Below are 24,601 nucleotides of genomic sequence, written 5' to 3' on the forward strand. Positions count from 1 at the left end.
CAATTGGCCCGCGGGCCGCGAGAATGAGACCTCTGCTCTAAACCATTGGGATAAATTGAGTATTTTTAACTGGAACAACACCATTAAATGCTTTTCATAAAGTTCTGGTGGAATCATACCTGATTTCACAAATGTCACCAATTTTCTCTCTCCTGCACTCAGGTGAAAGAATGCATGGAAAGCTCTCAGTACAAAGCAGTGCCAGGGTTCTGCTCTGATATTTATTATGCATATTTTGCTCAAATGTTCATACCAGAATGAGATCTATGAGACTCTGATGCACAAGCATTCAGACCAGGCTGAAGCCCACTTAGCACAGCATTTCGATAGTCTCTTCTAAGCAGGATGTCAGACTTGTGTATCAGCTTTCCTAGGCAAAGTTCAAAATAACACCTGGGGTGTCTTTTAAAATCTAGTTGTTGGTACTGTACATTACCAGAGTATCCAGGATGTAGGTCCCTTAATATTGTGGATATTATGGCTGAACTGCAATTCAATGCAATACATTATGTACATTCAGAGTTTTTATCTTCTATATTTCTTCTCTTAGAAATGTTGTTAAACTTAACACTTTTTAAACATTACTTGGTGTAACTGCATTGTAACTGCAATTGTATATATATATGTGTGTGTGTGTATACACACACACACACACACACACACATATATATACATTCAAGTTTTCGCGGGTACTTACATGTATGGCATTCAGCTTTGTTCGGGTATTTTCCCACGTCATTGTAGTTGTGCTTTTAAAGTTGTAGCAACGTTTCGGCAGAATCTCTTCTGCCATCATCAGGCTTCTGTATAGTGTTCATCTGGGAGTCAGACTTTTACAGTGGTTTCAGATTTAAATTTGGGGCTAGCCTACTACTGTGCCAGAATGGTTTTTTCTTCATCCTGATTGGTTGGGAGTCTTGGTCTGTGTTTATTAGTCTTGGAGTTTGCTGTGTTCTGCTTGATTGGTGTTTCTAATATCTTCTGCCTGTTTTGTGGCTTTTTTGTACTGATTGGCTGGCAACATTGTGTTCCTGTATTGGATGCTTTTAGTGCGGCTTGGCTCCGAGTAAACGGACAGCTATCATTTATTAGGAAGCTAGGTTTCATCTGGGTGCCTGGTTGGGGTGTTTTTGAGCTGGAGGTATCGGGGGAGTCTGTTTGTGCCCAGGTGTTTGCCTGGCTTGTGGTGTGGAGATTTTTTTGTTTGTGAGTGCAGGCTTCCAAATAATTGACAGTCTGTTGGAATCATCTCTTCTATTCATGCTTTCAGGTCTTTTTTCAATCTCTATGGCTTCTCTGATAATTCTGTGGCTGGGGTTTTCTATAATGGCTAGGGTTTTGGTGCCATTGAAGTCGATGCTATGACCTGTGGCTTTCATGTGTTGGACTAGTAAGGAAGTGTGTTCCAGCTTTTTGACTGCATTTTTGTGTTCATCCAGGCAGCTACTTATTCTTCTATTGGTCTGTCCGATGTATGTGGCAGTGCATGATGCACAGGGGACTTCGTATATGCCTTGGTTTACCAGGTCAATTTTATCTTTGGGGTTTCTTAGGATGGCTGCTATTTTTCTGTCTGTTTTGAAGGCCGTCTTGATGTGATGCCTGTGTAGTATCTTACTGATTTTGTCTGTAGTACCTCTTATGTAGGGCAGGACAGCTGTTCTATAGGTCTGTTCATCTTCTAGGTCTCCATTATGTCTCAGTGTGTTTTTTTAAATAAAGTTTTATTTGGGTTTTCACACACAAAATACAAGTAAAACATCTTTTTTGAAAATAGCATGGTCCCAGGTTGAACTTCTTTATACAGACACAAAACTCAATTTCATGCTCCTTTTTGTATTCTATTCCGTATCATGCTATTTTACATTTTCTATATAGTTTTCCCCCTCTTTTAATTTTCTCAATTTTATTTTGATTATCTCATCTCAATTCAAATCATTATATTTATACTTTTGTCTGTTCTGTTTCAATTTCATATTATCTTTTCTCATTAAACAAATTTTCTCCTGTAGTTACTAATTGGAGTATGACACCTTTATATCTTTTAATTACACCCATTCAACTCTTATTTAAACTTCAATATATATCTTAAGTTTATGACCTTCAATATAATACATAATATATAACTTCCAATCGAATTCTGCTTGGTACATTCTTATAATACACACTATATTCTTTAAAAAAAAAAAGAAAGTTTGTAAATATATGTAATTATAAGCCCTCATTCCATTCCAGTTCAGTTCTATCATTAATAATCATTAAACTCTTAATATCTTTAACACTTCTTTTCAATTAAATATTGTACTTCCTTAAAAACACGTATAATCTCCATAATTAATTTTTCCCTTATTTCTCTTCACATATGTTTTATAAATCATTGAATATACCTTTTGTTACATTTATTTATTGACAAGCATTCCACTGAATTACGTTAGCTATTTTATCAGACATTTTAATCATACATTGTTTCATATTTTCTAAAATTATTTCTGCTTCTAATATAACCATACTATCTTATGTACCTTTGCAGAATCCCTTTTTCCATTAAGTTTTCAGCCATTATCTCTAAATAGGCCCTGTTTCTCTATATTTTGCTTCTGTCCTTTATAACTTCTTTTCCTTTCTTTCTTCCCACTCATCTTCTCCCTCCCCTTTTTACCCCCTTGTCTCTCTAGTTCCAATTCTCTCTTCTGCATTTCCCTCTTCTGTTGCTTTCTGATTTTATACTTATTTTTCACTCTATTTTTTGGGGGGGGAGTTGTTTTTCCCAATCTTAAATTTTCCATTCTTTTTTGCCCCCTTTACTTTCTCCCCCCATCTAAGATTACTTGTTCATTAAAGATGGCTTCTTCTTTGTTGCAATCTTCTTGTTCTGCAGGCATTTCTTGTTGTTTCTCATAATTCCAAATCTCCATTTCTAAAAACTGAAATATGATGCCAAAAGAACCTCTCCCTTCTTGTGCATCTTCTTTGTACTTTTTAAGTTCCATTTTCAGTTCTTCTAAAAGTGGAGCCATTTTAAACAGTTTTAAACAACCACCCAATTGATTTTAGTCATTCAAAACAATAACCAAGAATCCAGAAATCATCAAGTAATCCAGACAGTCCCGAGTTATATCGTCTTATTTCTTTTTCGACTTTCTCTTCCTGGGGTTTTTGTTGCAATATTTCAGTTAGAATGTATCTTTTGGAAGTCTTGTTGAGATTTTGCTGTAAGTTCTTTTTTAATTCCAGGCAGTCTCCTCCCTTCCAGATCCTACCCTTTTATTCTTTTTCTCTCCTTTCCTGTTTTCAAAAGCTTTTAATTATCCAGAAATCTTTATTATCCCTTTGACTTTTTATTTTCAGCATTAAATACCTATTGATGTCAAAGTGGATTTTTTTTCCAATTTCTTGCTTAAGTCTCTTAGCCGTCAGTATAGGAAAAGGAGAAAACCAAATCTTTTCCCTTTTCTCTCTCCTTCGCAGCATTGTTCTTAAGGAACAATGTTATTGTTTTTTAACAGTTTCAATTCCAGGGTACCTTATTTGTTGCTTTTGATGTTTGACCCGGTCAACTAAAACTTTCTCTTCTTATCTTCCTCCTGCACATTCTTTTCCGGTCAAGTTCTTCTTTGTGGTGGCCATTTCTGACCACCGCTGCAACCGCCTTCGGGAAAGGGAGTAATGGCCAGCTGGGGAGGAGAGATGCGGCTCTCCTCAACCCTGCTGGCAGTCTCCCCCCTCTTCACCACTTCTACAGGGTGGCTTAGCCCCAAAACCAGCCGGCTCGGGGTGCTCCAGCGGTGAGCACGGATCGAAGCCTCGCAGAGACGAGGTTTCAGTCTGTTGCTGAAGAAGCTCAAACCGGAAGTCTCAGTGTGTTTTTGTGGATCAAGCTGGTGATTTTGCTTTTGTGGAAGCAGTTAGCTGTCAGTACTTTAGTCAGGGTGCATAGTTCAGTCTTTATGTATGTCTTGTCTGCCAGGCATTTGGTTCTGGCAATTAGTGTTTTGGCCACGGAGTTTATCTGTGCTGAGTGGTGGTGGGATTGGGCGTTGAGGTAGCGGTTGGTGTGCGTTTTCTTCTGGTATACGTTGTGTCCTAGTGCGCCATCTACTTTTTTGTAGATTAGTACATCTAGGAATGGCAGTTGTTTGTTTGTTTCCGTTTCCATGGTGAAGTTGATTTTGGGGTGTGTGCTGTTTAGGTATGTTAGAAAACCTAAACAATTTCTGTTTAGGTTTTCTTTTCCATGGGGCCAAATCACAAATGTGTCATTGATGTATCTTAACCATAGTTTGGGTTTGTGGGTGGCATTAACTAGGGCTCTGGATTCGAATTCTTCCATGAACAGGTTTGCAATGATGGGTGACAGTGGTGATCCCATAGGGGCTCCTTCAATTTGCTTGTATCTTTGTCCTTTGTATATGAAATATGTGTTGGTTGAGCAGTGTTCTGCTTGTTCCACGAGGTGTTTAGCTGGTTGGTATTTATTTTTGATGATTTCAAGAGTAGGCAGGCAGAAGATATTAGAAACACCAATCAAGCAGAACACAGCAAACTCCAAGACCAATAAACACAGACCAAGACTCCCAACCAATCAGGATGAAGAAAAAACCATTCTGGCACAGCAGTAGGCTAGCCCCAAATTTAAAACTGAAATGGCTGTGAAAGTCTGACTCACAGACAAACACAATACAGAAGCCTGATGATGGTAGAAGAGATTCTGCCGAAACGTTGCTACAACTTTAAAAGCACAACTATAATGACGTGGGAAAAGACCCGAACAAAGCTGAATACCATATATATATATATATGTATATGTGTGTGTGTGTGTGTGTGTGTGTGTGTGTGTATGTATATATACATATACATACATATATGAGGTTTTAGCAGGTATTTGTATGTGTATCTTTGGTTATTCGGGTTTTCTCCTGCGTAAACTTGGAAGTATCTAGCCTAGATCCAAAGATCCATATATATATATATATATATATATATATATATATATATATATATATATATTGTGTGTGTGTGTGTGTGTGTGTGTGTGTGTGTGTGTGTGTGTGTGTGTTGTGTGTGTGTGTATGGATCTTTGGATCTAGGCTAGATACTTCCAAGTTTATGCAGGAGAAAACCCGAATAACCAAAGATATATACACATATATACATACACACACACACACACACACATATATATACATATACATACATATATATAACAAACTATTCTAAAAATATAAGTTCCGGGTATACTTGTAAAAGAAGAAACAGACATCCTGCGATCTCTGGAACTAAAAATTATATTTATTGTACTTACTAAGCTTTTTTTATTCTCTGCTGACATCGTCAGAGTATTAAGCAACCATTACAGAGATCTATGCCTTTATATATCATTAATCAATTTAGCCCTTGCATAATAGGTCCTTCCAACTGCCTCCCACCCGTAATTAACTCTATTGTTTGTGCTTTAGTTCTGGAGATCTCAGGATGTCTGTTTCTTCATATTTAACATTTAAATTAACATTTAACATTTCTAAGAAATCTAGAAGATAGAAGCTCTGAATGTACAGATGAAACTCGAAAAATTAGAATATCGTGCAAAAGTTCATTTATTTCAGTAATGCAACTGAAAAGGTGAACCTAATATAAGAGATAGACTCATTACATGCAAAGCAAGATAGTTCAAGCCGTGATTTGTCATAGTGATAATGATGGCTTACAGCTCATGAAAAGCCCAAATCCACAATCTCAGAAAATTAGAATATTACATGCAATCAATAAAACAAAGATTGTACATAGAACAGTATCGGACCTCTGAAAAGTATAAGCATGCATATGTACTCAGTACTTGGTTTGGGCCCCTTTTGCAGCAATGACTGCGTCAATGCGGCATGGCATGGAAGCTATCAGCCTGTGGCACTGCTGAGGTTTTATGGAAGACCAGGATGCTTCCATAGCGGCCTTCAGCTCTTCTGCATTGTTCGGTCTCATGTCTCTCATCTTTCTCTTGGCAATGCCCTATAGATTCTCTATGGGGTTCAGGTGAGGCGAGTTTGCTGGTCAATCAAGCACAGTAATCCCACGGTCATTGAACCAGGTTTTGGTGCTTTTGGCAGTGTGGGCAGGTGCCAAGTCCTGCTGGAAAATGAAGTCAGCATCCCCATACAGCTCGTCTGCGGAAGGAAGCATGAAGTGCTCCAAAATCTCCTGTTGGACGGCTGCGTTGACCCTGGACTTAATGAAGCACAGTGGACCAACACCAGCAGATGATATGGCTCCCCAAATCAACACAGACTGTGGAAACTTCACACTGGACTTCAAGCATCTTGCAGTGTGTGCCTCTCCATTCTTCCTCCAGACTCTGGGTCTTTGGTTTCCAAATGAGATGCAAAAGTTGCTCTCATCAGAAAAGAGGACTTTGGACCACTGTGCAACGGACCAGTTCTGTTTTTCTTTAGCCCAAGTAAGATGCTTCTGATGTTTTGTTGCTCAGGAATGGCTTGACAAGAGGAATACGACATTTGAAGCCCATGTCCAGGATCCGTCTGTGTGTGGTGGCACTTGATGCACTGACTCCAGCCGCAGTCCACTCCTTGTGAAAGTCCCCAACACTTTTGTTTTTATAAAAAGTTTTTTTTTAAAAAAACATACACATACAAAACATAAAAACATAAAACCATCTTCCATTTTATATACATACAGTGTGTCAGTTGGTTACAAATCTTTTGTGCTATTCTTTTATAGTCATTTACTCACAGTATATATCAATTTTCACATTTGAAACTCACATATGCTTATAATTTATCAGTTATTAATCATTCATGACTAAACTATTTATTCCATCATTTTATATGAGATATTCCAAATTTTATCTTAAAATTTATGTTATACTTTCAACCAATGGTTATATATGTCTATATTATGTTTTATATCAATCTATTAAATTTCTATCACAGAATTATTTAGTCTATTACATTACCATGTCTTTTTATCCAACCATTGATAACAAATCCCATATCATATAAAATTGTTTATCTTTTTGTTCTCTAATTTCAAATGTCAATTTACTCATTTCAGCACAATCCATTATTTTCTTAATAACTTCCTCCTGCATAGGTATTTTATCATTTTTCCAATTCTTAGCAAATACGATCCTAGCCACTATTAATACATTTACAATCAAATATTTCAACTCTTTGTTGTATATTTCTGGTATAATTCCCAATAAAAAGATCTCTGGTTTAAAGTCTGTATGTTGTTTTATCATTTTTTTCCAACCATGTGTGGATTTTAGTCCACTATTTCTTTGCATCCGAGCATGTTCATCACATATGGTAATATGAACCAGGTATCTGATGACATTTCCAACATTTATCCGATTTATTCTTAAACATTCTCGCAAGTCTCATCAGGGGTAGATGCCACCTGTAAAACATCTTGTACAAATTTTCTTTATATGCAGTTCACATTGTCATTTTATAATTTTGAGACCACAATTTTTGCCATTTTTCTAAATCAGTCCCATATCCAACATTTCTCCCCAAGCAATAATCGTTTCTTTAACTTGTTCCTCCTCCAATTTAAATTCTAATAAGTGTCCACAAAGTTTTTTAATTACCTTTTCATCAATACCCACCAAAATTTTATCTAAATCAGTCAACTTATCATAAATACCTTCTAACATCTTTGTCAAATCTAGATTGTATTTGCAAATATGAAATCCAGTTCATTTTTACACCTTGTTCTCCCAACGTTTGCAAAGGTTTAAGTTCACCCTTTTCATTCAATATCTCACCATATCTAACTGTTTGTTCCTTTTTATATATTACTGGATAAGAAAAAGCTTCAATGGTAGATATCCATAATGGAATTTTTAAATAATATTGTCTTTTTATCTTCTTCCAATTCAAAAACAATGCCTCTCTAATATAATGAATTCTAAAATACCCCTGTGTTTTAGTTCCCTTATACCAAAGGAAGGCATGCCATCCCAACAGCAAGTCATGCCTTTCTAAGGTCAATAGTCTATTGTTCCTTAATGTAATCCATTCCTTTACCCACATCAAATTTGTTGCCTGGTAATACAACTCCCAGTTAGGCAAGGCAAATCCTCCTCTTATTCTTGCATCTTGTAACAATTTTAATTTTATTCTTGCTTTTTTGCCCTTCCAAATATATTTCAGCACAATTCTATTTAAGTCTTCAAAAAACTCTTTCCCTTGTCGGATTGGAATTGTCTGGAATAAATATAAAATTCTAGGCAATACATTCATCTTAATTGTGGATATTCTCCCAATCAATGATAATTGTAAGTTTCCCCATTTTGTCAAATCTGTTGCAATCTGCTGTTTGAGTTTAAGATAATTATCCTCTTTCAGTGTGCTACATATTGGTGTGATGTATATCCCTAAATACTTAACCTTGTTTGCGATCTGTATTTCTTCCTCCAACTCTTTCTTTCGTCTTACTAATATTCTTTGTTAATATCTTTGTTTTATCTTTGTTTATTTTGCAAACCTTCCATTTTTCCATATTCTTCTATTTTTCTATTAATTTAGGTGCTGTTTCCAATGGATATTCTAATATAAATACCAGGTCATCTGCAAAGGCTTGCAATTTATACTGTTCCTTTTTGATTTTCATTCCTTTTATTTCTTTGTCTTCTCTAATATTCAACACTGCCAATGTTAACACAAACAGCAGGGGGCGACAGTGGACAACCTTGCCTTGTCCCTTTTCTTATATCTATAGATTCTGTTAGTTCTCCATTGACCATAACCTTTGCAGTTTGTTCATAGTATATCATTTCAGTGGCTTGAATGAATTTTTTACCAAAGCCTATAGGTTTCAATTGCAATAACATAAATCACCAACTCACATTGTCAAAGGCTTTTTGTGCGTCTAAAAACATCAAAGCCATTTGCTTCTCAGGATATGCCTCATAGTATTCCAGAGTATCCAAAATAATTCTCACATTGACTTTGATTTGTCTCTTTAGCAGGAATCCATTTTGATCAATATGGATAAAGTTATTTAAATATCTTTTTAGTCTTTCTGCCAAAATTGAAGCAAAAATTTTAGAATCTGAATTTAATAGGGATATAGGTCTGTAATCTTTAACTTGCTGCAGGTCTGTATCCTTCTATGGTATAAGTGTAATATATGCTTCTGTCCATGTTTTGGGTATTCTTTTCTTTAACATAACTTCATTCATAACTTCTAGAAGATGAAAATTCAATATTTCCTGGAAAGTCTTGTAAAATTCCACTGGTAAGCCATCTAGACCCGGTGCTTTCCCAACATTCTGGGTTTTTTTTAAGGCATCATTGTTATGATGCCTTTTTTTTTAGTTCCATCATTGTTATATTCCCTTCTAGCATTGTTTCAGTATCTTTAGGTATCTGGGGTAAATTCGCTTTCTGCAAATATTGCTTAACTTTTTCTTCTTGAATATTCTCTTGAAAATAAATTTCCCATAGTAATCTTGTATAATTTTTCTTCTTCTCCTCATTTCCATAGCAAGCATGTCCTTCTTCATTTATTAGTTGGCTAACCCTTCTTGATTCACTCTCCTTTCTCAGTTTATAGGCTAGCCATCTACCTGGTTTATTTCCATCTTCAAAGTAATTCTGTTTAGCATTTTTAATTTTTTGTGCTAGTTCCTCTTTTTCCATTAGTCCCATTTATGTTTAATTATATCCATTTTATTTTTAGTGTCTTTTTTTGCAGGGACTTTTGTAAATCTTTTTCTAATTTTTTTATAATCATCCTCCAATATTTTGAAAGTCTTTTTCTGTTTTATATTTCTTTTCCTTGTAGTCTTTTATCAAGCCTCTTGTGTAGGCCTTCATTGTGTCCCAGAGGTTCTGTAGAGATGTATCCTCTGTTCTATTTTCTTTAATAAAGAAAGTAAGTTCTTTCTCTATTTTCTGTTTAAAGTCTTTTTCTTTTAATATCGTATTATTTAAAGTTCATCTGGATCTCCTCTTATATCCTTTCCAAGTAACTGTCACTGGATTATGGTCTGCCCAAGTGCTTGTTTCTATTTCAATCTCTCATATGTTAGCCAGTGATTCTGCTGACATCCATATCATGTCTATTCTAGACCATGAAGCATGTCTGTTTGAGTAAAAAGTGTATTGCTTACTCTCCACATTTCTCTCTCTCGATGCATCTTTTAAGTTGAATTCTTCTGTTATTCGAAAGAAGGATTTTGGTAATATCTTTCTAGCTTTCTTTGTTGATTTCTGCATTTTGTAGTCCAACTGATCATTAACTATTCCATTAAGATCTCCCATCATACAAATATTAACATAGTCCAGTTCAATTATTTTCATATGTAATTTCCTGTAAAATTCTTCTTGGTTATCATTCAGAGCATAATTTGCAATTAAAAGTGTTTTAACATTATTGTCCATTATTTCCACCATCAAAATCCTTCCATCGTCATCTGTGTAAATTAATTCTGCCAAAATTGTATCTTTAATGTATAAAACCACACCTCTTTTTTTAGATTGTGCCAGCGATGCAAATAATTTCCCTATTTTTTTCTTGTTTCAGTATATATTCATATTGTTTTTTAATATGTACTTCTTGTAAGCAAATTATATCAAATTTTAATTTCTCTAGTTTATGAAATACTTTCCTTCTTTTAGTAGCCAAATTAAATCCATTTATGTTATTCATAATCAATTTTCTTTCATCCATGTTAAGCTTTGTGAGGAGTTTTTATTGCTCTAGTAAGTCTTAATTCTCGCTGTTCTCTGGATACACCACCTACTGCACCTTCTTCTTTCTCTTTTTCAATTGCTGCTATACACTCCTCTTGGAATTTTATTAGTGACTCTTCCTTTCTAGCTTCTCCCTCCTTTCCTCTGAAATATTCTAAGTAGAATAGCTCAGCTTTTTCAACTGTGTCAATTCTATGTCTTTGTTCCTGACAGGTGAACAAGAGGCCTTCTGGCATCAGCCATCTGTAATTTACTCCTCTTTTAAGTAACTCTTTGGTCAAAAATAAATATTCACTTTTCATCTCTCTTACTCTTCTTGGTATCTGTTTCAGTACCACAATTTCTTTATCTTAGTACTTTAAAGTTTTCTCTCTTGCCACCTGTAATATCTGTGTCTTAAAAATCTTTTTAGTGAATCTGATATGAACTTCTCTTGGTAGAGATTGATATCTTTAGATATCTCTTGCGTATCTTGTATAGACACAGAACACTTAATCCATCCCATTCATCATCTTCTCTTTAGATATCTCTAACGCTTCTGCCAGTATTTCATTATTTCAGCAAGATTTTCACCTTTCCCTTCTACATTTTGAAATCTTAAGTAGAATTCTGATCTGTCCATTTCCCATCCTAATGATTCGCATCTGCCCTTCTCGACATCGCTCAATCGAGTATCAGTATCTCCAATTTTCTTGTCCCTTTGTGTATTTTCTTCTTCAATTTTTTAAAATCTATCTTCATATTGCATCATCATCTGTTGAATATTTTCTACTTTCTCGTCTGTCTTTTCAAATCTTTGCTCAATATTCTCCATTCTCTTTTCAATCTTCTGAATTCCTTGCATAATCATCTGTAATGTCACTTCCTTCTCTTTCTCCTGTTGTAAGATTGTCTGTATTGACTGTTGCCCTCCAGATGGTGAAAAGGCTATTGGTATTGAGGACGCTGGTACTGTTGTCTTTCTGCTCATCTTGTAGTGCTTTCCTGTAGAGAGGGAGAAAGAATAAAGAGAAAAGAGAAAAGGAAAATGGGGGGGAAAAGGAGTACATGCAGGCAATTGCCACTCCAAAAAAGAAAAAGGGAAAAAGAAAAATCTTCAGGCGCTTATGTACCTTAATCTAATTATTTCTCTTAATAAAAGAGAGAAAAGGAAGAGGATAAAAAAAGAAGTAAAAAATTTACGTTCTAGTTTCTGGAATAGAAGGCTAAAATCCAAATATAAAAATCGAATTGGGGGGGTGGGGGAGTAAAAAAGGAGATGGAAAATAACCCAAAGTTAAGCCCGCCACTGCCACTGAGTATCCAAGGCTCTTGATTAAATCAACTCAATGTTTCTGGTTCCAGTATTTTCAAGGTCACTTCAATCTTCTTTCTTTCAACTTCAGCTCAAAGCTCTAATTATTTAGTTTCACAGATGGGCAACAATCTGCCATGGTCATCCCACTATCTTTTCCAGTGCAGAGCTCAGAGTCCTTGAGTATAGCACAAGTATAAAAACAAACTGAGGAAAGAAAGAAACGATATGTCCAAGCCTCTAGATGGCAGCGCTACTTTTTTTCCCACTTCACTTTCACTCCCCCCTCAGGTATCCAATACGGGAAACAAAAAGAGAAAATGAAATCCTTCCTTTTTTTTTTGAAAAAAAAAAAACTCAAATCCAAAAGAAGAGTCTTAATCCAAACAGTTTCAAAAAATTGTTAAAAAAATAAAAATAAAAACAAAGATGGAAAATTTAAAAGAAACCAGTCCAATTTAAAATTCAGTAACTTTACCAAATTCAAAGTTCCAATAAAAAGGGAAAAGGAAAAAACTTTCACTTTAATTAGCTTAATTTCACCACTTAAACACTTTCCTCTTCACTTTTAATTTCACTTTAAATCTTTCAGGATGTTCTCTTCAAGCAATAATTGGTAAAAGTTCATCTCACCAAACTGACACACTTTCCTTCAATCTCTTCCATTCCGGAGCTGTCCCAGCTTCAGCAGCTTGAATGGCTGCCTCTCTGCCACCAGCAAAAGGGCTTTTCCTGGATCAATCAGGGACTTTGCGATGTCCCTGGGATCGACAGGATGTGCCCTCCTCAGTCACCCTTTCTACAGGACGTTTTAGGTCTGGTGGGACCATCCTGCAACTGAGATATCAGCATCGATCTTGGAGCTTCAAGATCGCACGCTGTACCGCTGAGACACCAGCTCCGACACCCCCCCAGTTGGGTTGAAAGTCCCCAACACTTTTGAATGGCCTTTTCCTGACAATCCTCCCCAGGCTGCAGTCATCCCTGATGCTTTGCGCACCTTTTTCTTCCACACTTTTCCTTTCCATATAACTTTCTATTAATGTACTTTGATGCAGCACTTTGGGAACATCCAACTTCTTTTGCAATTACCTTTTGAGGCTTTCCCTCCTTATGGAGGGTGTCAATGATGGTTTTCTGCACAACTGTCAGGTCAGCAGTCTTTCCCATGATTGTGATTCCAGACTGACAGACCATTTAAAGGCTCAGGACCCCTTTGCAGGCTTATTTATTTATTTATTTGATTTATATTGCCGCTTATTCTCCCATGGTGATTTAATTAGCTGAGTGGGACACTTTGAGCCTAGTATATTGAACCTTTTCACAATATTCTAATTTTCTGAGATTGTGGATTTGGGGTTTTCATGAGTTGTAAGCCATAATCATCTCAATTATGACAAATCACAGCTTGAACTATCTTGCTTTGCATGTCTATCTCATATATTAGGTTCACCTTTTAAGTTGCATTACTGAAATAAATGAACTTTTGCATGATATTCTAATTTTTCGAGTTTTACTGTGTGTGTTGGAAGTTTCACTGTGTGTGTGTTGGAAGAAATATCTATCTGGGTTTAGTTCCAAGTGGGAAGAAAGACACACTGGAAACTGATTGGAATGGTTTAATGGTGAAGTAGAACCATCTATTGGACCAGATGGAATATGTGCCTATAAAATCCTGTACCTGTCAACAGTGGTGTCCCCCAAGGCAGTATTCTAGGACCAACTCTCTTCATACTCTACATAAATGACCTCTGTGATCGTATCAAGAGCAACTGCGTTCTCTTCACTGATGATGTAAAGCTATTCAACACCAAAGACAGTACTGCTACCCTTAAAAAGACCTCGACTATGTATCAGAATGGTCAAACAAATGGCAGCTTCAAATCTCAACTAATAAATGCTCTGTCTTACATATTGGCAAAAAAAATCAGAAAATAAAATACAAGCTGAATAGTCAAGACCTTGCTGATGATCCAAACTCTGTCAAGGACCTTGGAGTACTCATCTCTAATGATCTAAGTGCTAGAGCCCACTGTAACTACATAGCCAAAAAGTCATTAAGAATTGTTAACCTAATCTTGCGTAGCTTTTTCTCAGGTAATGTCACACTAGAGCATACAAAACATTTGCTAGACCTATACTTGAATACAGCTCATCAATATGGAACCCTCATTACATATTTGATATTAATACAGTTGAGAAAGTCCAGAAATATTTCACAAGAAGAGCTCTCCACTCTCCTACTCGTTGCAGAATACCTTATGCCACCAGACTCGAAATTCTAGACCTAGAAAACCTAGAACTACATTGCCTTCGGTCTGATCTAAGTATAATACATAAAATTATATATTGCAATGTCCTACCTGTCAATGAATACTTCAGCTTCAACCATAACAATACAAGAGCACACAATAGATGCAAACTCATGGTAAACTGCACCAAACTTGATTGCAGGAAATATGACTTCAGCAATGGAGTGGTCAATGTCTGGAATACCCTACCTGACTCTGTGGTTTCTTCCCCAAACTCCAAAAACTTTAACTTTAGATTGTCTACTATGGACCTCACCCCTTTCCTAAGAGATCTGTAGGGGGCGTGCATAAGTGCACTAACGTGCCTACCGTCCTTGTCCTATTGTTTCTTTTTATTTTTCTGATATGTATCCATTTCATGTATTCATAACTATGTTTATCCTTATACCTGTTATCTTATAATCGCTTGACAAATAAAATAAAATAAATAAATAAATAAAGAGTGAGTGTTATTTATACCCTCTGTTGGGCTTTGAACTTGCTTCCTGTTCCTGTGGCAAGAAATATATCCTGATTGGTTGTCAGACTCCCATGGGGCCATGCAGGGGTAACTTATAACTTTGTAAGTTGTCTTGATTGCCAAGCTTGGTTGAATCCTGCTGGGTGATGTCATGAAGGGGCTTTGGGAAATTCCTATTATGGCTTAATGGCTCTGCCCTGGAGGATCTTGAGTGAGGGCATTTGCTTATGAATAAACCTAGCCATCTCTTTATCTTTTAAGTGCTGACATCTGCTGTGGGCTATTGAGGATGGTGGGGGCTATTAAGAGTGAGTCTGCTTCCTGCCTAAAAAACCATGTTTCTCCATTTATCATCCAGGGAAATATAATATTCAGGCTTTTTAATACTTCCTAGAATATTTCATTCTAGGAGAGGGGTGGGTGCTAACTTCCTACATATGTATTTTATATACATACATACATATTATACACACACACACATATATATAGTGTGTGTGTACTATATGTGTGTTTGTACTATATATATGTGTATGTACTATCTCTCTCTCTCTCTCTCTCTCTGTAAGAATATTGAAGTAAGAAGGATCTCTGTAAGAACCTTTGGAGTTGTGTGTGTGTGTGTGTTCTTACAAATTCGTATGGTATTTCCCTGTCAGTGTTCTTTCTCAGCAAATCGTTAAAACACTTTGAGATGAAGATATGTAACATAATCTTATAGATATCCTGAATGTTACTTTAAAAAAATATTTGATAAAATCCAAGCTAAAAGTTCTTATAGAAAGTTAGCAATCACAGGAAAAGGATCCTTGCAGAGGATGCAGGTGCTTAAGTGATTGAGTTAAAAACAAATAAGGAGCGAGACAAGCTGTGATGTCATTCAAGCCAGCAGCTGCTAATGTAAAATTGGCACAACTGGAGAGTCTCAGGGATTCCCAGCAGCTAAGCTGAGTGGAGAGATTCTATTTCAGTCAAGTTCTGTTCTAGCCACACATTCTTTGTCTGCCCCCCTACCCCCAAGACCCATGGAAGATCCATGGCAGCATTACAGATGTCTGTAAAACATGGTATGGCACGTTACCAGTTCTACAATATTAGCCATGCTGGAAGGAGGTACAATACTGCATGGAAGCTAATGAAAAGCAATAGAGAGAGACGCTTTCCTAAATGATAGAATTTGAGGGCCTAATAGGTTCTGAGTACAGCACCAGTATAGGGCAGGAATCTAAATGAAAGTATTCCAGACAGAGGCTAAAGAGCTCCCAATGTCTTTCTGAGTAATTGAACTCTAACAAGCAGGAGTCTTTTCCTAACTATCACTTGGAATCTGCCTTTCTACTGTGGAAAGGGAATTTAATGAAGGCAGTAATGTCACAAAAAACAGGAAAAGCCCAAGGGGAACATCAGGCCAGCCAGAAAACAAATTTACATAGGAAAAGGAATCAAATAAAAAGTATTAAAGAATCCCTATAGACAAAAGCCTGAGTAATTAAGAAAACTAGACAAAAGGAAACAAAAGATAATTCAGAAAACCCTTACAAACACAGGACATACCAAATAAGCAAAACAAACAGACAAAAGACACAAAATATAAATTACAAAAGGGTCAGACAGGAGATTGCCACAGAACAAATATGAAAAACTATCTTAAAGCTAAAAGAGATTACAGAAAACCAATAATACAATCTGGCCACCCCGTGGAGTTTGCCTTCCGCACCCCATGGAGTTTGCCCTCCGGCGGGAATAAAGACAAACTCAAACAGGATTTGAAACATTAGGCACAAATACAAAGACTCACACAAAATCAACTTACAAAGGGAGAAAAGGGTATAAAAAACCAGGGACTTACCATAAGTAGGTAGCTAGCCCAGGAACGCAGACTTCTTGCTGTTCTCCGCCTTCCTGAAAAATAAAAAGATCCAGCTTTCAAGCATTTGTCCGTATCCTTGTGCCGGAGCTCTCCCAGCGGGAAAATTGAATCCTCAAAAGAAAGGCATTTTGGCACCTTTCAACACTACAATCCAAGCTTCTTATCCTGCACTCTGGAATGAGAGAGGTCTGCTTTGACCTTCTTCTGTCTGATGTTCTTCTGGCTTCTTTGAAGTGTTCTATTATATTTTCCCCACAAGATTCTTCAATTCAAGACCTCCACAGGATTTGTATGACTCCACAATGTGTGAGGCTTTCCGCCATCTTTATGCATAGAGATGATTAACCTTGGAATTTAATCAGACCCAGTACTGCTCCTGAGGGGGGAAATGGGTCAGTTGGTTGCACTGCCTGTCCATCTGAGGTTTTCCACTGGTGAGAATTGCATCCACTTCATTGCCCTCATTGCATCCACTCCCTGGGGTTTCCCCCTTTTCCCCCCAAGTGAAGGCACCAGGCTATTTTCTCACTGCTCTAGGGAGGGGTAGGCAGGGCACTGGCTAATTACCACTGCATTGCCCCATTAACCACCTGGAGGAAATGCTGGACCATTTGGGGAGGAGAAAGATGAGGACACTTCACACTCATGAAAATTTGAGGTAAAAATGAAGCCAGTCCTCAGAGCCTTCCTCCACTTTGGAATGAAGGTCTGGCATTCTTGTCTGGACTACGCTTCACATGCTCCTTCCTTTTCACCGTTTCCCTGCCAGGAAAGCCAACGACAACCCCTTTCCTTCCTGGGGAAGTCTTGGAGGATTTGAGATTTTCATGGATAGACTTTTCATATGTGCACTCTTGCTTTTGACATTTTCCCCTCTGGTGCATCTGCCGGTGGACAAGTTAAAATGGAAAAAAAAAAAAAAAAAAGCAAGCCCAGTTTCACCCATCTTTCTATGACTTGGGCTGGAAGAGAAACTGGCAGAATTGTTGTCAATGTAACATGGTTATGAAAGAAGCTAAATTGAAAAAATTAAATTAAAATTTTTTTTTAAAAAAAATTAAATCTCCATTGATGAACTTATAAGAGAAAAAGTGGGGAAAGGCCCACCATTCACCAGGCCCACAGGAAACTTAACGTCCTCTAGTGTTTCACCAATTCAGTAGGGAAAAAAAGGGACAGAGCTCCAGTCTCCTTTGAAGGGCAGGTGGGCCAGGCATCCAGGATAGAACAGCCTGGGGGGAGGGGGACAGCAGGCAGGACAGTAAGGAGGGGAAATTCCTTCCTTTGTACATAGTCATCAGTTCAGGGGTGGCATTCTACCAGTTCATTTTAAAAAGAGTGTCAGTTTCAACCTACAGGTAATCCTCAATTTAGAACCATCCAGCACTGGAAAAAGTGACTGGTTAGAACCAGTACTCTCGCAACTGTTTCAGCATCCCTACAGTCACGTGATCAACATTTGGGTGCTTGGCATTTGGTATGCATTTTTGATAGCTGAACTGACTCATGTGATCACCATTTTTAACCTTCCTAACTGTCTTCCAACACGAAAAGTGGATGAGGTAAATTGGATTCACTTCACAACTGTGTTATTAACAACTGCAAGTGGTTCACTTGGCAACAATGGCAAAAAGGTCATAAAATTGGGCATGACTCATTTAACAACTGCCATGCTTAATAACAGGAATTCTGGTCTCATTTATGGTTGTGAGTTGAGGACTACCAGTATTAGGTCTAGTCTCCACTCTGCTCTAAAAGATGGTTAGCTGAGCATCTAGTCCAGGGATGTCAAACTCGCAGCCCACGGGCCAGTTGGGTCACGTGCTGGCCCCACCCCCACCCAGTTTAGTGAAGGAGGGGAAAGTCCTGATACGTCACGTGATACCACCATGATGACAAGAGTTTGACACCCCTGGACTAGTCCATTTCCATAGTCTTCCAAGTAGTTTTCTACTACTTAGGAATTCTTCCATGTTCATTTCTATATTTCAGATCCATTGGATAACACTGAGAAAATTTTGTGGTGGTAAAAATTATTGTTGTCATCATCAACACAAAATATATTTAGAATTGCCCAATTGATGCCAATCTGGATTCAGTTTAATTTGGCAAAATTCTTCTTCCATTGCCATCCTTCTGCTTGCCTCATTAGTTCAAGTCTATAGAAAGGAACTTCTCAGAGGGAGAAAGCAATTGATTATAAGGAAGAAGCTTGGAACACCAGATATACAGCTATCATTTTTATTGCACAAGAATTCCTGATGAGGTATTGTATAATAAATTATTGAAGTCATAGATATTGTTTTAATAAGACACTTATGCATTAGCACTGAACCAAGTGTCCCCCATGCTATAAGTCCCCTGTTATCTCAGAAACATTGTACCATATCTTTCAAAAATCCTGGAGCACCTGAGAAATGGGAAAGGGCTGATGTGGTTCCCAACTTCAAGAAAGAGGGGAAAAAGACCCAGGAATCTACAGACCAATCAGCCTAACATCAATACCTGGGAAGATCCTGGAAAAGATAATCAAGAAACAGATCTGTGAATATCTAGAACAAGTTATAAAGTTATAACTAGTAGCCAGCACAGGTTTGTCAAAAACAGATCATGCCAAACTAACCTTATTTCCTTCTTTGATAAAAATGACCAAATTAGTAGAACAGAGAAATGCTGTGGACGTAGTATAGCACTACAAATAGCACTTAGACTTATATATTGCTTCACAGTGCTTTACGCAGTTTACGGAGTCAACATATTGCCCCCAACAATCTGGGTCCTCATTTTACCGACCTCGGAAGGATGGAAGGCTGAGTCATAGTATACTAAGATTTCAGTAAGATATTCTACAAAGTAGACCACAACCTACTTTTGGGTGAGCTAGAAAAATGTGGAATATTTGGAATCTCACCAGATGGATTTGCAGTTGGCTCACAAACCATACTGAACAAATAGTCCTTATTGGTACTAAATCTACATCTCTGTGTAAGTAAACAGTGGTTTCACCACAAGGTTTCACCTTAGGTCCAATACTCTTTAATACCTTCATGAATGACTTAGATGAGGGAGTAGGAGGGGAACTCATTGAATTTGCAGATAACACGAAGCTGGCAGGAATAGTCAACACCCCAGAAGACAAGCTCAGGATCCAAAAAGATCTTGACATACTTAAACAATAAGCCCTTTCCAACAAAATGAATTTTAATGTGGATAAAAGCAAAGTTTTACATTTAGGCAGGAAAAACTAAAGGTATAAGTACAGATAAAGCAATGTCTGGCTGAAAAACAGTAACTGTGAGGTTGACTTTGGGGTCCTAGTGGATGATCATTTGAATATGAACCAGCCGTGTGCAGCAACAGTCAAAAAACCTAATATAATCCTGGGTTGTATAAAGAGAGGCATAGAATCAAAATCATGTGAAGTATTAGTACCATTTTATAAAACCTTAGTAAGGCCACACCTGAAATAGTGCAACCGGTTTTGGTCACCATACTACAAAAAAGCTGTTGAGACTTTGGAACAAGTGCAGAGAAGAGCAACTAAGATGATCAAAGGCCTGGAGCCTAAAACATATGAAGAACAGTTGCAGGATAGAGAAAAGAAGGGCTAGGGGCGATATGATAGCAGTATTCCAGTATCTGAGAGGCTGCCTCAAAGAAGAGGGGGTTAAATTATTCTCCAAAGCCCCAGAGGGCAGGACAAGAAACAATGGAGAGAAGCAACCTGGAATTCAGGAGAAACTTCCTAGCAGTGAGGACGATTCACCAGTGGAATAGCTTGCCTTTAGGGCGCTTCCCCACAGAAGGCTTTTAAGAAAAGACTGGACAGTCACTTGTCTGAAACGGTATAGGATCTCTGCTTGAGCAGGGGGCTGGACTAGAAGACCTCTAAGGTCCCTTCCAGCCCCTATTCTATTCCATATTCCATTCTATTCTACACCTAAGCCTTACATTTTCCATCTGGATGCAGAACTTTATCTCAGCTGCATTCCATGCATTTCATTGCATTGGTCAGACCTGTATAGATATTTCTGAATCTTCTTGCTTTTATCTAAAAAATTAGCTCTTTATGTACCTTTTAAAAACATCTCACCTAATAAATCAACTAAAACACTTTGAAGATAACAACATATAGGAGAGAAATAACCTGGAATTAAGAAGAAATTTCCTAACGATGAGAACGATTAACGAGTGGAAGAACTTGCCTTCAGAAGTGGTGGTTGCTTCATCACTGGAGATTTCAAAGAAGAGACTGTCTGAACTGCTATAAGGCAGTGACCGCTAACCTTTTAGTTGCCGCGTGCCAAAAGTGTGCACACATGCGTACCTGCACCCATAATGCAATGCGTGCCTGCCCCCCCGCCCCATGTGCCGTGCGCCTCTGCGCATGCACCCCCACGCCTCTGTGCATGCGCATGCATCTCCCGCACACACCCCTGCACATGCACAACAGATACCCAACAATCAGCTGGCTGGTGGGAGGCATGCGCGCATGCACAGTAGACCTAATCTGGGGCGATGGCTTGTATGCTGGCAGAGACGGCTCCCTGTGCCCCTTCGGGCGTGCATGCCAGAGGTTCACCATCACAGGTATAAGGATTGAATTAGAAGACCTCCAAGGGAGCTGGACCTCCCTTCCAGCTCGATTCTGATTCAGTGAGCATTACAGCAAGACACTGGAATGCTTTAGATACAGTAAACCCACCTGAGTGGTTTCTATTGTTTATCCCTTCCTACCTGGTTAGGCTGGTTAGCCTGCCACACTATCTTTGAGAGATACTGTATATACATACTTTTTTGTTTGCTGTGCCACAGGTCCCTGACTGTTCCTTCCCTCATCACTATTCAGGTCAGGTCAGCTTGCTGTGAATGTATTATTACAAGGTCATTTTAAGCAGTTTACATGTGTGGTGTGTGTGTATGTGTGTGCATCTCATAGGTTTGATGGTGAATATAGCTCTTGTGTGTATGGGAGGATATCTTCCACCAGCACATTGCATCCTCTCATCCAAGTAATTAATCAAGATGGACAGCAGAGGGCCCAGGGATTCATGGAAAAAGGACCTTGAAATGAGGGCAGCTAGAGAACACAGTCTGGGAAGTATCAAAGGTGGAATGTCAAAAAAGGGAATCCTTACAGTGTCATCCCAGGGGCCAGTAGGATGAACAGATACAAAGAATGTAATGGCTCAGAAGTGGATCTTGTAATCTACATAACTGACTAAAATTCTCTTCCTTTTCTGATTGCTCCAGGGCAACGACCAGAGACCTGTCTGGGGCAAGATTACTGCGCTCCCCTTCTCCTAAACAACCGCAAGTTGCCTCGCTTGCTTCTCCACTAAACCAAGCCTCCCAGGGACAGAGTTTTGAAACAGGAGAGCCCCAAAGTGCCCCAGAAGTTAAGCAGTCCCAGCGGAAGCAGCTCTTGGAGAACGTGACCTCTCCCCCAGACAGTGAAGCCTACTACGCTGAGACAGACAGTGACGCTGATAACATCACCCAAGAAAAGCACCGGAGAGCTCGCAAGAAGACTCCCCGTTCCCCCCCAGGGGGATCAAATAACAAAGCGGGTGGGCCACAGGATGAAGTCTCTGAGCAGAGTGGCTATGACAGCACACCTGAAGTGCTAGCACAACGTGGAGAAGGAGAAGGGCTTGGTGGAGTGGCTAAGAGGGAGATTGTATTTCACGCAGAAAACTACACTGATGCACCAGCTTTCTCGGAGGGTGAAATTTTGCTACATCCAGCCTCATCTGAAGAGACAGCGGCTCCCCCTGAAGCTATGCTCCTTCCACATGCAACTAGGACAATTCGAGCAGAGCGGCACTTGATCCCTATGATAGGTCCTGTGGAGCACCCTGTCGACGAAGATCTGACTACCAGCTATGCAGAGAAAGCAAAGCAAGCTAGTAGGTCGTCTGTAATGCTGTTCTGTTCCCCTACTAATGCTTTTAAAAATTTTAATTTTAGCTGTTATAGAGTTTCTATTTCCGGAAGCATGTCTATTTGCACATAAAATGCTGCTTTGTGCCCCCCTTGACTTTTTTAGCATAGTCTAGAACAGCGGTTCCCAAACTTTTTCAGTCCACCGCCCCCTTGGTGCTACAAACTCATCCTCGGTGCCCCCCACCCAGGGGTGGGATTCAAATTTCTGTGGGCATGGCCTAATTTGAGGGTGTGGCTTGCTGGGCATATGACTGGGTGGGCGTGGCTTGCTGGTCACATGACTGACTGGTGCGGCTTGCTGGCTGGGCGTGGCTTGGTGGTCAGGTGACCAGGTAGGTGTGGTTTGGTGGTCATGTGACTGGGTGGGAATGGCCAGGTGACTGGCAAACCAAATACAAGTGGTCCTCACTTAATGGCCAGTTGTTTAGCAAGTGTTCTAATTTATGACTAGCCTCCCCAGAGCTACTTGACCTGTTTTTGGAGTTTTGACAGCCATGCACACGCATACACACACACTCCCTTCTAACCCTGCTGGAGCAGGTCATTGGACTAGAATCAGCAAAGCATCTCTGATTAGATTCTAGTAGTGAATAAAATCTAATCAGAGATGCTTTGCCAATTCTTATTGATTTGTTTTATTTGTATTTCTTTATTTTATGTTGCTGAATTGCATTGACATGTGTGTCCCTTCTTGTGCACAGCCCAGAAGCTTTTGTGATTCTTTGCAGCAAAAATTACCAACCTCCGGCTTTCTTTTACTTTTCAAACATGCCGCCACTGTCGCGTTTTAGGTGCCGGCCCTTGCATGTCCACCCCATTGAGCCCGCTGCACCAGAGGGACCTGCCCAAGCAAGTCTGAGCGGAGCAGTGCACCAAGTCAATGGGGTGAGCCTGAGAGAGGGAAAGAGAGAGAAAGAAAAGAGAGAGGGAAAGAGAGAAGGAAGAAAAGAAAGAGAAAAGGGAAAGGAAGAAAAAAGGACAAAGAAAGAGGGGGGATGGAAGGAAGGGACAGAAAGAAAAAGAAATAAAGGAGGGAGGGAGGGAGGAGAAAGATAATGAGATATCTATTCTAATCCAATCATCCACTCCAACAGGAGTCTGATAGTCTTGACTATGTTTTGTCTAAAAAACATCTAATAGAAGCCAAAGAAGTTTCAATGTGGAAAAGGGCCTCAGTCTGACTAGATCTCATTTCAATCTTCTCTCTCTCTCTCTCCCCCCTGCCCCCTCCCTCCCTCCCTCCCTCCCAGACTGGCTTTGCTTGACTTTCCTGATGTGCCTTTGGGGCTGGCACCTCGAACATGGATGGATGGATGGAGAAAGAGAGAGAGGGGGGGGGTAGGTAGGCAGGCAGGCAGGCAGGCAGACCATTTGGATGAATGTATGGATTGATAGGTAGGTAGGTAAGTAGGTAGGCAGGAGGCAGGCAAGGAGGCAGGAAGACAGATAGAAAGACAGACCTTTTGGATGGATGGATGGATGGATGGATGGATGGATATTGGTAGGTAGATAGGAAGATTGATAGATGTATATATGGATAGATAGGTAGGTAGGTAGGCAGACAGACAGACAGAAAGACAGACAGGCAGGTAGGAAGGCAGAGGAAGGGGGGCTTTGACCACATGCCCAATATCCAGGATCCTACTCAGCCAAGCCCACCCCTCTTTGTAGTTGCCGTGCCTGACAGCAAATTCTCAGGCTGCCCCTCCCACCAGGGATCAGCCTCCCAAGCTGCCCTCCCTCCCTCCCGGGGCACTCATGTTGTAGCGGGCAGGGCTGTTCCCTCCTTCCTGGAGCCGGTACAAGGCAGGGTCGAGGAAGCCCCGGGCAGGCAGTGGTGGCACGTTGGGAAAGTAGAGCTTTCCAGGTTAGCCTGCATACTATTCAAATCATAGAAAACAGGAGGAGGACAGAGAATAAAAAACAAGGAGGAGTAGGGAAATGCAGGTATTTTAGAATAATTCTAGCGATAGAATTATTTAGTAATTATCTAGTAAAATAATTCAA

General features: G+C 39.1%; 1 protein-coding gene across 1 annotated transcript in view; it reads left to right on the plus strand.

The window, feature by feature from the left end:
* Positions 1 to 24,601, plus strand: part of SYNPO2L (synaptopodin 2 like) — a 70,737-nt gene that overhangs the window by 17,463 nt on the left and 28,673 nt on the right. The window contains exon 3 of the mRNA XM_026711040.2: positions 21,902 to 22,557. Coding sequence (XP_026566825.1) covers positions 21,902 to 22,557 — 656 coding nt within the window. The remainder of the gene's footprint in view (positions 1 to 21,901; positions 22,558 to 24,601) is intronic.

The sequence above is a fragment of the Pseudonaja textilis genome, chromosome 4 (assembly GCF_049901715.1).
Source record: "Pseudonaja textilis isolate UNSWEBS1 chromosome 4, rPseTex1.2, whole genome shotgun sequence".
NCBI lineage: Eukaryota > Metazoa > Chordata > Lepidosauria > Squamata > Elapidae > Pseudonaja > Pseudonaja textilis.